General features: G+C 48.8%; 1 protein-coding gene across 4 annotated transcripts in view; it reads right to left on the bottom strand.

The window, feature by feature from the left end:
- The window catches only part of ruvbl2 (RuvB-like AAA ATPase 2), a 38,734-nt gene extending 24,799 nt beyond the window's left edge, over positions 1-13,935 (bottom strand). For 2 of the 4 annotated variants that reach the window (XM_085969772.1, XM_085969775.1), the window contains exons 1-9: positions 13,843-13,935; positions 11,665-11,719; positions 10,679-10,734; positions 9,190-9,331; positions 7,981-8,110; positions 6,751-6,817; positions 4,424-4,530; positions 1,291-1,384; positions 179-302 (exon numbers count right to left, since the gene is read on the bottom strand). In XM_085969772.1, the coding sequence (XP_085825898.1) occupies positions 179-302; positions 1,291-1,384; positions 4,424-4,530; positions 6,751-6,817; positions 7,981-8,110; positions 9,190-9,331; positions 10,679-10,734; positions 11,665-11,719; positions 13,843-13,851 (784 nt within the window). In that variant the 5' untranslated portion in view covers positions 13,852-13,935. The remainder of the gene's footprint in view (positions 1-178; positions 303-1,290; positions 1,385-4,423; positions 4,531-6,750; positions 6,818-7,980; positions 8,111-9,189; positions 9,332-10,678; positions 10,735-11,664; positions 11,720-13,842) is intronic. The other 2 variants (XM_085969773.1, XM_085969774.1) reach the window with 2 other exon arrangements.
- Between the last annotated feature and the right edge of the window lie 725 nt (positions 13,936-14,660).

The following is a 14,660-nucleotide window of genomic DNA, read 5'->3' as shown; positions in this document are numbered from 1 at the left end:
TGGGGCGGGGTGGAATGTTTTCACAAGGTTACACTTCTTTTTCTAGTTTTTCTCTCTTCACATCCTTCACTCTCTCTCTCTCTCTCTCTCCCTCTCTACATTCTTCCCTCCTGATCTTTTTAACCCATCATAATCTGTGTTGACTACCGGTGACCATTCAGGTTTGGGCAAGTCCTACCTGAGAACAAGGCGAGGAATCCCTGTGTCCTGCTGTTGATCACATCAATCTCGTGCAGCGTCACCGTGTGAACCACCTCCTTCCGTTTCTGAAGCTCTCCGTCCGGGCACTGCACAAATTTTGTCTGCAAGAAAAAAAGGAATGTTTTTACAAGGTTACTCTTCTTTTTCTAGTTTTTTCTTTTGACCCCCCCCCCCTCCCCCCACCGCCTTCTTCCTGGGGTACAGGTGCTGGCAACCCTCTGTCACCTCATCCAACTGGCTGAGTGAGCCAGCAATTGTAAGCAGGTTATTCGACCATGGACAGCAACACAGCCCAGCCTGATCTAGTCTCATCCGGCACGAGCACAGATACGTTCTAGATGGTGGTCGTTAAATAGTGTCAGCCAGTGGCTCAGTGGGCCGCACCTTCGCCTCTGAGTCAGAAGGTTGTGGGTTCAAGTCCCCACTCCAGAGACTGGCGCACAAAACTCTTGGCTGACACTTCAGTGCGGTGCTGAGGGACTGCTGCACTGTCGGAGGTGCTGGCTTTCGGATGAGATGTTAAACCGAGGCCCCGTCTGCTCTCTCAGGTGGATGTAAAAGATCTCACGGCCACTATTTCGAAGAAGAGCAGGGGGCGTTCTCCCCGGTGTCCGAGCCAATATTTATCAACATCACTAAAATCGCTATCTGGTAATTATCACATTGCTGTTCGTGTGAGCTTGCTGTGAGCAAATTGGCTGCCACGTTTCCTGCATTACAACAGTGACTACACTTCAAAAGTAGTTGTTGGCTGTAAAGCGCTTTGGGGATGTCTAGTGGTCGTGAAAGTCGCTGCATAAATGTAAGTCTTTCTTTCGTGACCAGCAAGCAACTCGCCCTCCAATTTTTCTTCTTGTTCTGCAAGAGAAGACCCTGATGCGCTTTGGTTGAAACACGTGGCATACAATGGGTGTGAGTGGCCCTCCCTACCCCCGCCAGTGACCCACACTGGAAACCTCCATTAATAGTTAATACTCACAGGCTCCACACTTGTATTTGCAGTCGGGAGCCCCTCAATTTTCGGGTGGCTAGGCTGGCAGACGTACCCACCAGAAAACACACATCAACTACCCGCAAAACAAGACGTACCTGGGCCCCCATGGCATCGTAATCGCGAGCTCGCGTGAAGGAGCGTCCCAGCTTGCTAATCTTTCCCGTCGCCTTGTCAATGGTGATCACATCGCTGCAAGAAGAAAAAGCAGGAAGACCAAAATTACATCATTCCATTAGTCTCCGACACAGAGCTGATAAAAATCTTGGGTTCCATCCAATACAGCGAAGCATTTAAAAAAAAATTGAATAGAACTTGAAGTATCTTGAAGCACTGTTTCCGAGTACACACCTTGGAACAACCTGAACTAACTATTATTTTCACCTTTTGTTATGGCCAAGTACTTGTGTCAACATGTTTTATCACATATATGAAACAGAGAAGTCTACATGGAAATACTCAGTAATTTTGACACTTTTAGAACAAGTATTTATATAGCGCCTTTAACATAGCAAGACGTCCCAAGGCGCTTCACAGGAGCGTTATCAAACACAATTTGACAACAAGCCACGTAAGGAGAAATTAGGGCAGGTGACCAAAAGCTTGGTCAAAGAGGTAGGTTTTATGGAGCGTCTTAAAGGAGGAGAGGGAGGTAGAGAGGCGGAGAGGTTTAGGGAGGGAATTCCAGAGCTTAGGGCCTTGGCAGCTGAAGGCACGGCCACCAATGGTGGAGTGATGAAAATCAGGGATGCTCAAGAGGCCAGAATTAGAGGAGCGCAGGTATCTCGGGGGGGTTCGTGGGGCTGGAGGAGGTTACAGAGATAGGGAGGGGGGCGAGGAGGCCATGGAGGGATTTGAAAACAAGGAGAATTTTAAAATCGAGGAGTTGCTTAACCGGGATGAGGATTATGGATGAGCATCAATGGGTAAAAGTTTGTTTTTAATGCGTAGCCCAAACTACACAAAGCTATTGGCACCGATTGCCATCAGCCAGTTTGCTGGCGACACCAATCATCAATAATAACAGCACACACCACTTTAGCGTCGGACAATTCTCCGTTACCTTTGATAACCTGCAATAAACTACGTGATAGAAACTTCATGTTAAGATGCACACGAGGTGTGCAATGCTACGGACTAAAGTGATGTAGGTTCAGGCCGTTCCTCTTCCCCCTCCGCTCAGATTAGTTCCCCCATCCCCTTGTTAATGTTTCTCGTGTCCTCCCCTGAAGGTAACGAATTTCTTTCTAGGGTACTGCTCCACACACACTTATATTGTCATATAAATCGCAACTTCTACAAGAAGTACTACTGAACGGCCAGCTGAGGGCGCCGCCCGAGGAGTATAAATACTCGGGCGTGGGCCCACCTTGGCCAAAGACAGTCTGGAAACAGGAAGCTAGTGACTACTAACTAGACCTCCATGTTTTGTTACAAGTCGATTAAAGCCTTGCTTTATGTATAACCAAGTGCGTAGTGAGTCTTTATTACGTCACTTATCTTGTTCAATTTGTTATGTACGAGCCCAGACAGCGATGCTCGGCAGGCTTTTTTTTGTTGACTGTGGTGGGCACCGTGGCCAAGCCCAATCCCACTCAACACCCACAAACTCATACTTACCGTGGGGGGTCTCTGGATAGCAATCAGGGGCGGGAATGGTGGCGGACTTCCCTTCCCCGCCACCCCTCCCTCCAATTTAACTTCTGGATGTTGAGGCTGCCCCGACTCAGACCAACTAACTTAACATGAAGTTGAAATTGAACCTGGGGCTTTACTAATCTGTGTGGCTCAGCCAAGGGCCTGAATAAACTTACTCGGGAATAGCTAAAATTCTCGGCCACGGCTGCATCACCATGGAAGATAGGAATTAGGAGCAGGAGTTGGCCATACGGCCCCTCATGGCTGATCTTCGACCTCAATTCCACTTTCCCGGCCAATCCCCATAACCCTGGATTCCCCTAGAGTCCAAAAATCTATCGATCTCAGCCTTGAATGTACTCAACGATTCGGCATCCACGGCTCTCTGGGGTAGAGAATTCCAAAGATTCCCAACCCTCTGCCTGAAGAAATTCCTCATCTCCGTCTGAAATGGCCGACCCCTTATCCTGAGACTATGCCCCCTAGTTCTAGACTCTCCAGCCAGGGGGAAACAGCCTCTCAGCATCTACCCTGTCAAGCCCCCTCAGAATCTTAGATGTTTCAATGAGATCAGCTCTCATTCTTCTAAACTCCAGAGAGTATAGGCCCATTCTACTCAATCTCTCCTCATAGGAAACAGAAAATCGAAGTGATCGCCAGGCTTCTGTTGCATGCCTGCTAGAGCGGGGCCTACAGAGGGGCTATGGCCGCAATATGGGAGCAGCACATCCGGCTTCTCTGGCAAGACCTGAGAAAGGGGGCAAAACAAGAGGTATTCCATGCGCTTAAAAAAAAAAGCTCGCAAGACAGATGGCAAGCAGAAGCAAGGTGCCTCCTCTTGGGAAGGAGGAAAAGGAAAATGGGTAAGCGTCAGCTGTGGCTCAGTGGGCAGCACTTTGGCCTCTGAGTCAGAAGGTTGTGGGTTCAAGTCCCCACTCCAGAGACTTGAGCACATAAATCTAGGCTGACACTCCCAGTGCAGTGCTGAGGGAGTGCTGCACTGTCGGAGGTGCCGTCTTTCGGATGAGTCGTTAAACCGAGGCCCCGTCTGCTCTCTCAGGTGGACGTAAAAGATCCTATGACCACTATTTCGAAGAGGAGCAGGGGAGTTCTCCCCGGTGTCCCGGGCCAATATTTATCCCTCAATCAACATCACTAAAACAGATTATCTGGTCATTATCACATTGCTGGAGCTTGCTGTGCGTAAATTGGTACTTCATTGGCTGTAAAGTGCTTTGGGACGTCCTGAAAGGTGCTACACAAATGCAAGTCTTTCTTTTTTCTTTTCAAGTTGCTGTAGGCCACTTTCGTGAACTTGCATACCTCCCTCACAGAGCTCTGAAAGGGAGGAATTTAAAAGAAAACTATTGCAACAACTGCACAGGAACTGCTGCTGATTCTTATTTAAAATACTGCCAATACTTGGATGGGGCAGAATGGGGGGGGGGGGGGGGGGGTGGTGCATGGAAGAAAGAGAAGCTGTGGACAATAGGAGAAGGTTTAAAAGGGAGCGAGTGGGTCGGCAGGCACCACAGTGCGACTCGGTTACTACCATCTTTCATTCTCGTCAGTTAAATGCCGGCAGCTACCCACCCAGCCTGCACTTTCTCTTTCGTCAAGCACTCGATCATTTTCGTCCCCAAGTCGTAAATTGTCTCCATCTCTGTTGTTTTCAGGGTTAGTTTTCCAACCTTTGCACCCTACGAGAGAGAGAGAGAAAATACACATAATTATGCTTACTGACAATCTAGGTGAATAATGTCAGTGCTGGGGTATGGGAATCTCTTCAGTGCTTGCACCCAGGGTCAGCAACGAGCACTTCCAGATCAGGGTTAGCATGGCTTGATGCGAGTAAAGCATGGCTTGACGCGAGTAAAGCACAGTGCACTCGTCCAATGTTCCCGCTAAGGTGCGCACACATGCGGCCGCGCAGTAATCTGAAAGGTCCCGCGCAGGCCACTCACTGGCTTTTACACTGTAAATACCGCGCACGTGCAGAAATTTAAAGGCACCGCGCATTAAAAGAAACAGTACAAAGCACAGCTTGCAGGGAACACTGCTCTTGCCCCGACAACGTGCCTTAGCCACCACCTCAGAACAACCCCTACTGCACTAGTGTGACCTCCATTCCCCACTGTGTCCTCAGAGTGCGACTGCCAATTCTTCACCAATTTGTACTATGGATTCACACCCACTAGGAACTGCTTCAAGACTCACTCAAACGCACTTCACATAGGATTGATACAACTAGCAGACAAGGGAGACTTGCTTCCCATTTGTCTGGGTAGCCCCAGAAGTAAAAGGACAACTGCACCATCTATTCCCCACTCAATTACATTTTAACTCATTAAAAAGGGTTCATACCCTTTGATAAGGCACTATCGGAGACAGAATAACTGGTACTTCAATGTTACTATCAAAAATTTGCCAAGTTAAAAATATATTTTGAAGATGTCTCCCCCTTTTAAAAGGTGTTTTCCTCCCCTACATGCCTTTAGTCTCCTTACACAACCTGCGGTCAGCAGTGCAGGCACACAACCTTTTCCAGAGTCCCAACGCAGCAATGAAAGCAGGCAGTAGCATCTGTACAGGGCTCTCCTACAAACTTTGCGTCTAGCCCTATAGGTAAGAACAGTGAAGGACAAGGAAAGGCTATTCTGCCCACGGAAACGCAGCCCTCATCTGCCTAACTCTGCCATTGTAGCATGCTCAACCTCAGTTCACCCCATAAGACAGCTCAGATCAAGAATTCAGTGCATATGTGTGATGCAGGGGCGAACGAGCAAGAGTTTTGGGCTATTGTTAGTTTTGAGGCTGGCTCCTGTCTCAGACCCCATGGGGTGGCTGGCTCCTTTGGGGTGCGGACTAGCCAGCTTTTTCTTTGGGACAACTTGGAGCGGTTAGGACTCACTGGCAACGTTCCCGCTAAGCAGAGGCTTGGAGGTCCCGTGCAGGCCGCTCACTGGCTTTGACATGGAAGAAACCACGCAAAAATTTGAATGGGTCGCACAGCCAGTTAAAGGGACCGCGCAAGGAAGGGAACATTAATCACTGGCACTTCTGGATCCGAATTCTTAGTCCCAGTGATTTCCCCCTCCATGCTGGGTGACCAGTGATTTTTATCTCAATAAATTCAATTTTCGGAGGGCACTGTAAAATGGCAGCCATTGCACGGGGCGCGCGCGCATGGATATTTTTGCTAAGGATGTACTGTTTTTTTGTTCTATTTGCAGCTCTTATTACTTCCATCTCTCCTCTCAAAGATGCCGACTCATTGCTGGGCGTGGTTGCCAGCCGCCTTCCAGTACCTCCCCCCAAATAGTCATTCTTCATGCGTGAGCCACGGCAGTTGAGCGGCAGCCGGCTCTTCAATGCTGCATTAAAAAAAAACACGACACCAAGACATTTCTCCAACTCACACCGACCGGTCTGAACTTACTGTGCCAGTCTAGGTTCGGATCGGACATGGTCCTGTGGGTAGCGGAGCGGTCCCAGGGGCTGTGTAGCCTGATCTTGCTCCTATTTCGTGTGTCTAATTCTGTTAGATTCAGGAGATGGTTCTGTGATAGTAGATTGGCGGTTAGGATCAGATCAGCCATGATCTTATTGAATGGCGGAGCAGGCTCGAGGGGCCGATTGGCCTACTCCTGCTCCTATTTCTTATGTTCTTATGTGAGGCATCACGGACAAAGATCTTTCCAGCAGGAGTCACTTGGTAGCGATCAGGAGTGGGAAGAAACCCTGACTGATTTTTCCCCTTCCTTGCCCAGAGGCACGAGGACTAACTACCATCGGGGAGCCTGCCTTCCCCATTTAAGAACGGTAAAGGAATAAGAAGCACGCTTCAAAAAGAATGCTGCATTAAAAAAAACACGACACCAAGACATTTCTCCAACTCGCACCGACCGGTCTGAACTTACCGTGCCAGTGGCTGGTCTGTCAATCTGAATTTCCACAACTTCTCCTTCTATAATCTCAGTTTCCTCTCTGTTTTTTTGGGGAAAAAATTATTAAAAATAAATTTATTCTAAATTAACACATTCGATTTTCCCCATTATAAGATTGCCGGTCACACAATCGCAGCCGCACACTTCTAGCACTTCACACGCTCCAGATCTCTGTACCAGCGTCACTAGCGCACTTTGAGGTGCACTCACTGTGTCAGAGGATGCCACAGGAGATCTACTAGTACACTCTGGTATTCAGCTACTTCTGCAACACTCATTTCCCTCCACCATGTGCATTAAAAGGAATGGGTGAAGGCTTAAGATGAAATCTTACAGAGGGACTTATTTTCCAAGAGATTACCACATTCTCACAGTCTTGGGGGTAGATCTTCCTCTTCAGTGCCAGACTGTAAGAGGCTGGTGGGGCAGAAGTCTTCATCACAAAGATGGGCACAGAAAGGACAGCGAGCAGTGTCCAATTTTGTGATAAGGGCTCGTAAGCCCCAGCGCTGAAGCTCTGGCCTGTAGTTTTTAAAGTATGCACAGACGAGGAACGAGCCAAGCCCTCCCTCCTCAGCATATCCTCCAGCATTACTGCGTGAAGAAAAATATTAAACATTAATCCCAGTTCACAGCCAGATGGGATGAGATTGCGGAGACTAAATCTCAGACTCCTGAATGCTAGTTATGGCTCGCAACATCTTAACTTGATATCCAAAAGTGTTATTTCTGGTTCTGACCATTAGTTAACACATTTTACATCTGCCTACCCCTCAATTAATCTGATTCACACTGATCTGCAGACAAGTCAAAGTGCTACAAAGTATAGAAAGATTATGTTACAGAGCAGTTTTGAAATATTAACCTTTTCTCTAGAGAAACATAATGCAGATCACCAAGGTCGGTAAAAGTCGAAAGGTGAGCATTTACTAGGTGACGCCAAGCTTGGATTTTCCACAGTCTTGAGGTCCTAGGAGACTGCACAACAAGTCTTGATTTCAATACAGTAAGGGAACAGGGAGCAGGAGGAATGTGTAGGGCAGTACATTTATGGCTTAGGCGCAAGAGCGAAAAGTCCAGAAGAATAATGACCTTAGTAGCATTGATAAAATAGTGATGCAATGGAGAGGGGGTGGGGGGGGTTAGCTAGTGTACTGCTATATTAAACAAACAACCACGACAGGCAAGTCAGGCTGTACTTACTTGATGCGGACCCCAATGGACCTGCGGAAAGCCTGGGTCAGCGCTTCTGTTTTGCTCATTTCCAGAGAGAAGATCTCACTGCTGGCGATGGCGGTGAACGGAGTGTCCTGCCCGAGAGCTTGAGCCATCCCTGCAGAGGCACGATACATTTAAACTAAAAGCAGAAAATACGCTGCGGGCTCGTCAAGACAGGTGAACGCTTCAGACGGCTATTGTAGAACTCGGTCAGACACCGAGTGGCAGTGAAAAGGTTAATCCCGAGCATTATTTCAAGTTATACCAGAACTGCAGGATAAACGGATAGAGGCGTAGAACTGGTAAAAGGCGAGTACAGGACTAATGTCAGGAAGCACTTCTTCACACAGAGTGGTCAATGCCTGGAGTGATCTCCAGGCAGGGCAGGTACAAACTCTGGAATCATTCAAGAGTACAGGAAACGCTTTGGTATCTGGCACCGACGGGACCGGCGTGTTGCCGGTTGATCAAAAATTCCGGATGACGGAGAGGGTTATCTACCGAGGCTATTTTTAACAAAGAAAATTTTTTTTAAATCAAAAAATGTGCAGCATACAGTAATTGGGTACTCACCTACAGAATGTTGTGTTAAATGGATGGTGGAAGATGCTTGATTAAGTACAGTACTGCCAGTTGAGGGTAATGCAATGCAATGACTACCAGCAGCGTGGGAGACACACAGTACCCCTGTAAAATGGCGGATCAGAAGAGACTACCGGCAGCGCGGGAGAGTCAGACTCCTGTTACAGGAGCATTGAGGTGCTCCGACTTCCGACAGCGCCAAGAATCCGAGTAGTGGCAGTTTGGAGAACTACCCCCACTGACTAACTCGGCCACCACGTGAGACTCGGACTCGGCAACATTGCCGGTTACTGAGGTGGTGTTTTCGGAGTGAGAATTTTGCCGGTAAGAGAATTCTGGATATTTGGGTGCCGTTTAAACGAGAGTTTCCTGTAGTTAGATGCAGTTTTGGAGGGATTGTGTATTTATATCTGTAACAGGTATTACATTTCAACTGACGCTATCATATGTGAAGTGCTTTAAGATGTTTGAGAGATGTGATAAGGCACTATATAAACACAAGTTTCTTTTTGAAATGTTCCTAATGTAATGTCAGTATTTTTTTAACCACTTCAAAAACAAACTAAAGTTGCTTCTTGCTTCCATCAATACGATCGGAAAAGCATATCGTACCCATGGCAATGGCGGTTTTTCCTGTTCCCGGCTGGCCAGCAATGAGGACTGCTCTCCCAGCGATCTTTCCCTCCTTGATCATCTCGAGAATGATTCCGGCAGCACGCCGCGCGCTCAGCTGTCCCACCATCCCCTGCGACACCTGAAGTGGGAGAATAGCCAGCATCTCAGCGAGGGAGACATTCGCAGCGCACAAAATAGGCAAGACTGAGGTTTTGGGTCACAAAAAATGACTCGACATGCTTCAGAAAATAGAGAGAAGCTGTACACCAACTGTGGTCTTAGTCACTGCCTCTGGGACATGATCTGTACACTCGGGAGGTTGAGCCTCGGGGAGATGTCTGCACACTGACCGGGGTCTCGCAGTCCCCTTCCCCAGAGATCTGTATGCTGACTGGTAGCTCTCAGTTTCCCTCATTTGTACGCCTTAATATCAAAGGTGATTCCAGCATCCGCAGTATTTTGCTTTTGTGAGTTGACAGTAGTTTTTTTATCTTCAAACTTTTGTATGTGGGATCCCCTTAAATACGGACACATTCCTGGGACTCCCAGTCCTAACTTTCAAAAGACAGCATCAGCTCTTCAAAGGAAAATAGTGCGATCATTATGGAAAATGTTTTTATGCCGCTACTGAAATATCAGGCTAAGTCAACAAATACAGAAATCCAATGACAGACAGAAATTTAATCTTGCACCCCCCCCCCCCCCCCGGCCAGTATCCCCACAGACCCTATAGGGTCCAGGAACCCCAGTTTGATAACATGCTCTTTGAGCAATGCCGATGGGCATAGCCTACCGTCTCATCACCTCCACTGACGCTCTTTTAAAAGAAAAGGCAAATATCTCTAATTTTGTGATTTTTTTTTGGCCTCACCCGAGGTGAGGGATTAACACGGAGGAATAGGACACTTTCGATTTTAAGCACCCGGGGTCAGCATCAAGCACTCCCAAGTCAGATACAGCATGGTTAAATGCAGAGGAGAACTCTGCCTACTCTGCTCCAACCTCAGAATAGTGCATCTTACGGCGGCCGTGTGATAGTTTCCTGTTTCCCACAGCCGCTACCCCATGGCCTCGCTGAGACTGATAAGTGTGCCAAATTTGGTGCATTACTATCCCCCCGGGCCAACAGCCACCAGGAACTGGATCGAGACAGCTAAACTCATTTTACACAGGGCCCTTTACCTGATCTGACAGAAGTAACTCTTCCTAGCAATACAACCTGCTTAAACAATACAGCAAGTCGATGAGGATTGATGGCACAGTGGGTAAATGGCAAAGTTTGATATTGTACTGAGACAAGGTAAGACAAAACTAAGACAAGTTCAATCCTTACCCTGTGCTGAGTTAAGCCTCAGTGTATCAGCGTTTGAGGAGCCAGCACCATATCAAACTCCTGTAATCTCCGCTATTGCAACAAACTGTGTAATCCCCTCCAGTCCCAATCCCACTACATACGACAGTACCTCTGCACCGTCTCAGTCTGTACCTGTCTGGGTTCCAAGGCATCATCGAGTCCCAAGCCACGGATGTGTGAATGGGCACCTGTGGAAAGTAGAAAGACACCGGTTATTTCAAATCATTGAGTTCAACTCCCGTTCAGAGTTTTTTTTTTTTTTAAAAAGGGGAGGTCTTGATGTTGACCATGATCAATGAACACGAGACACTGCTGTGCAAACAGGAGACAACTCATCTAAAATGGAATTTGATTTAAAATCGATTAAGAGTCGCTCCCCCAGTGGCACTTGGTGTTGGTACTGAACCAGAGACAAGAAAAAATAACAACAGAAAACGCTGGAAAAACTCAGCAGGCCAGGGCAACATCCGTGGAGAGAGAAATAGAGTCAACGTTTCAGGTCGAAACCCTTCGTCAGAACTGAGAGAAAACACAGGAAATGAAACAGATTAAAAGGCCAGTTTGGGGGCCGGGAAATGGGGATGAGAGAACAAAAGAGAAGTGAAGAGACATTAAGAGGTATTCAAAACCAGACGAGATGGTGATAGGACTAGTGGAGACAAAAGACGGCTCTAGATTAGGTGTGAAATGCGCTGGCAGAATGGGAGACAGCTGCCATGTGGGAGAGAGAAAAAGGGGGAAGGGTCAAAACAAAGGTGTGGATAAAAAATATATAAAAATGTAATAGGGGCCGAGACAAGAAGATCCCAGTTTAGAACCCGGTTTTGTGCTGATTCCTGTCAGGGTATATGCTGGGGAGTTATAATTGGCCTCAACACCTCGGGACTAGCGAGGGTAAAAAAATCAGGCAGGACTCTTTGTCCTGACAGCTATCCAAAGTGTGTGTTGATGTCAGGAGGACACCGCTGGGTGTCAGGGGCCCTGAATGAACAGCGTGCTGACATTCACCGCCTGGGCTCACAGGTGAAGCAAGGCTATTTGGGCGAGTGCTGGGGCTGTCTGTAACCCAGCAGTGGAGGAAAGAAAATAATAAACAGTGGGCAAGTTTAAAAACCTACCAATTCTCTCTATCCTGGTGACATCCCTCACTTCAGGAACTTTCGTAGCGGTGGTCTGAAAAACAAAAAAAAAATCCCTGCAATATTTCTACAAAGGGGCACAGGTTTTCACTATAATACAAAATGAACTCAAGTGATGTTCTCACTGTAACTCCAACAAATACATCATGAAATAAATTCAGACACAAAGCCACCGTGTCCATGAACATCCTCGAGGTGCCATCTTACGGTTAAACCGAGGCCCCGTCTGCCCTCTCAGGTAAAAGATCCCACGGCCACTATTTCGAAGAAGAACAGGGGAGTTCTCCCCGGTGTCCTGGGGCCAATTTCTATCCCTCAATCAATACCAGTAAAACAAACGATCTAGTCATTGTCACATTGCTGTTTGTGGGAGCTTGCTGTGCACAGATTGGCTGCCACCTTTCCTACATTACAACAGTGACTACACTTCAAAAGTACTTCAGTGGATGTAAAGCGCTTTGGGACGTCCTGCAGTTGCGAAAGGTGCTACAGAAATGCAAGTTCTTTCTTTCTTGCTGGGGTACAGATTCACCGGTGACCCAAAACGACCGCTCCAGCCAAGCGAGTGCCGGGTGGGGAGGGGGGGGGGGTTATTCAACAAGGGGAGGGGGGGGGGGGGAAGGGGCTCTTCAATTACGGGAGGGGGGAAGGGGCTCTTCAACTAGGGGAGGGGGAAGATGCTATTCAACTCAGGGAGGGGGGGAAGATGCTATTCAACTCGGGGAGGGGGGGGAAGATGCTATTCAACTGGGGGAGGGGGGGGAAGATGCTATTCAACTCAGGGAGGGGGGAAGATGCTATTCAACTCGGGGAGGGGGGGAAGATGCTATTCAACTAGGGGAGGGGGGGAAGATGCTATTCAACTTGGGGGGGGAGATGCTATTCAACTCGGGGGGGGGGAAGATGCTATTCAACTCGGGGAGGGGGGGAAGATGCTATTCAACTGGGGGGGGGGAAGATGCTACTCAACTAGGGGAGGGGGGAAGATGCTATTCAACTAGGGGAGGGGGAAGATGCTATTCAACTAGGGGAGGGGGAAGATGCTATTCAACTAGGGGAGGGGGAAGATGCTATTCAACTAGGGGAGGGGGGAAGATGCTATTCAACTAGGGGAGGGGGGGAAGATGCTATTCAACTAGGGGAGGGGGGGAAGATGCTATTCAACTAGGGGAGGGGGGGAAGATGCTATTCAACTAGGGGAGGGGGGGGAAGGGCTCTTCAACTAGGGGAGGGGGGGAAGATGCTATTCAACTAGGGGAGGGGGAAGATGCTATTCAACTCGGGGAGGGGGGGGAAGATGCTATTCAACTCGGGGAGGGGGGGGAAGATGCTATTCAACTCGGGGAGGGGGGGGAAGATGCTATTCAACTCGGGGAGGGGGGGGAAGATGCTATTCAACTCGGGGAGGGGGGGGAAGATGCTATTCAACTCGGGGAGGGGGGGGGAAGATGCTATTCAACTCGGGGAGGGGGGAAGATGCTATTCAACTCGGGGAGGGGGGGAAGATGCTATTCAACTCGGGGAGGGAGGGAAGATGCTATTCAACTGGGGGGGTAAGATGCTATTCAACTAGGGGAAGATGCTATTCAACTAGGGGAGGGGGGGGAAGATGCTATTCAACTAGGGGAGGGGGGGAAGATGCTATTCAACTAGGGGATGGGGGGGAAGATGCTATTCAACTAGGGGAGGGGGGGAAGATGCTATTCAACTAGGGGAGGGGGGGAAGATGCTATTCAACTAGGGGAGGGGGGGAAGATGCTATTCAACTAGGGGAGGGGGGGGAAGATGCTATTCAACTAGGGGGGGAAGGGGCTATTCAATCAGGGGAGGGGCTATTCAATCAGGGGAGGGGCTATTCAAACAAGGGGGGCGATCAACTGAGAAGGGGAAGCGTTATTCAGCCGTGGGGGGGGCATCAACCCGCCCACCTCCAGCAAAGGCTGGGTGGGAAGGTGAGCGGGCGGCCTGAATGATTCTTCTGACCCCCTCGCCGGGCGGCCCGGTGCCCCGGTGGGCGGATCCACCAGCAGAAGCCGGTCCTGGAATCTCGCTCCCCTCTGCCGGCTTTTATATCTGTCTTTTTCCGAGGATGATCTATCACTCTCTCCCTCTCCCTCTCCCCGGGGTGTTTGCGGCTCCCGGGCCCGGCCCGCTCACCGTTGCCATGCTGCCGCTGCTGGTTTCTAACAGCGACCTGCGGCTGCGCGCGTCACTTCCTTGTGCACCCGCCAAACCCGCTCCGACTAGACCAGACCCGGCGCCCCGCACCAAGGTTCCGCTCCGGTACAAAGAGCCCCCTCCCATACTCCTCTTCCCCCTCCTCTACTCATTGCCAACAAATTTGATGATATAGATTTATATTGTGTGTCAGCCGTGGCTCAGTGGGTAGCAGAAATACCTATCAGGAAAGGATGAACAGGAAAAGAGAAGGCTGAGGGGTGACCTAATAGAAGTCTTTAAAATTATGAAAGGTTTTGATAGAGTGGATACAAAGAGAATGTTTCCACTTGTGGGGAAGAGCATAACTAGAGGCCATCAATATAAGATAGTCACCAAGAAATCCAATCGGGAATTCAGGAGAAACTTCTTTACCCAGAGAGTGGTGAGAATGTGGAACTCGCTACCACAGGGAGTGGTTGAGGCGAATAGTATCGATGCATTTAAGGGGAGGCTAGACAAGCATCTGAGGGAGAAGGGAATAGAGGGTTATGCTGATAGATTTAGATGAGGAAAGACGGGAGGAGGCTCGAGTGGAGCATAAATGCCAGCATAGACTGGCTGGGCCGAATGGCTTGTTTCTGTGTTGTATGCCTTATGTAATCCTGTGTAATTCACTCTTACCTCTGAGTCACAAGGTTATGGGTTCAACTCCCACTCCACAGACTTGAACACAAAATAAAATCTTAAGTTTGCAGAGTACAGCTAGACTGCATATGCCGACGCAACAAAGAGAAGCCTAGACAAGGGGCTGACAC

The sequence above is a fragment of the Somniosus microcephalus genome, chromosome 28 (assembly GCF_052327205.1).
Source record: "Somniosus microcephalus isolate GS21.2 chromosome 28, FLI_Smic_1.0, whole genome shotgun sequence".
Classification (NCBI taxonomy): Eukaryota; Metazoa; Chordata; class Chondrichthyes; order Squaliformes; family Somniosidae; genus Somniosus; species Somniosus microcephalus.
The sequence above is the reverse complement of the archived record's forward strand: the minus strand, read 5'-3'. Positions and strand labels throughout refer to the sequence as shown.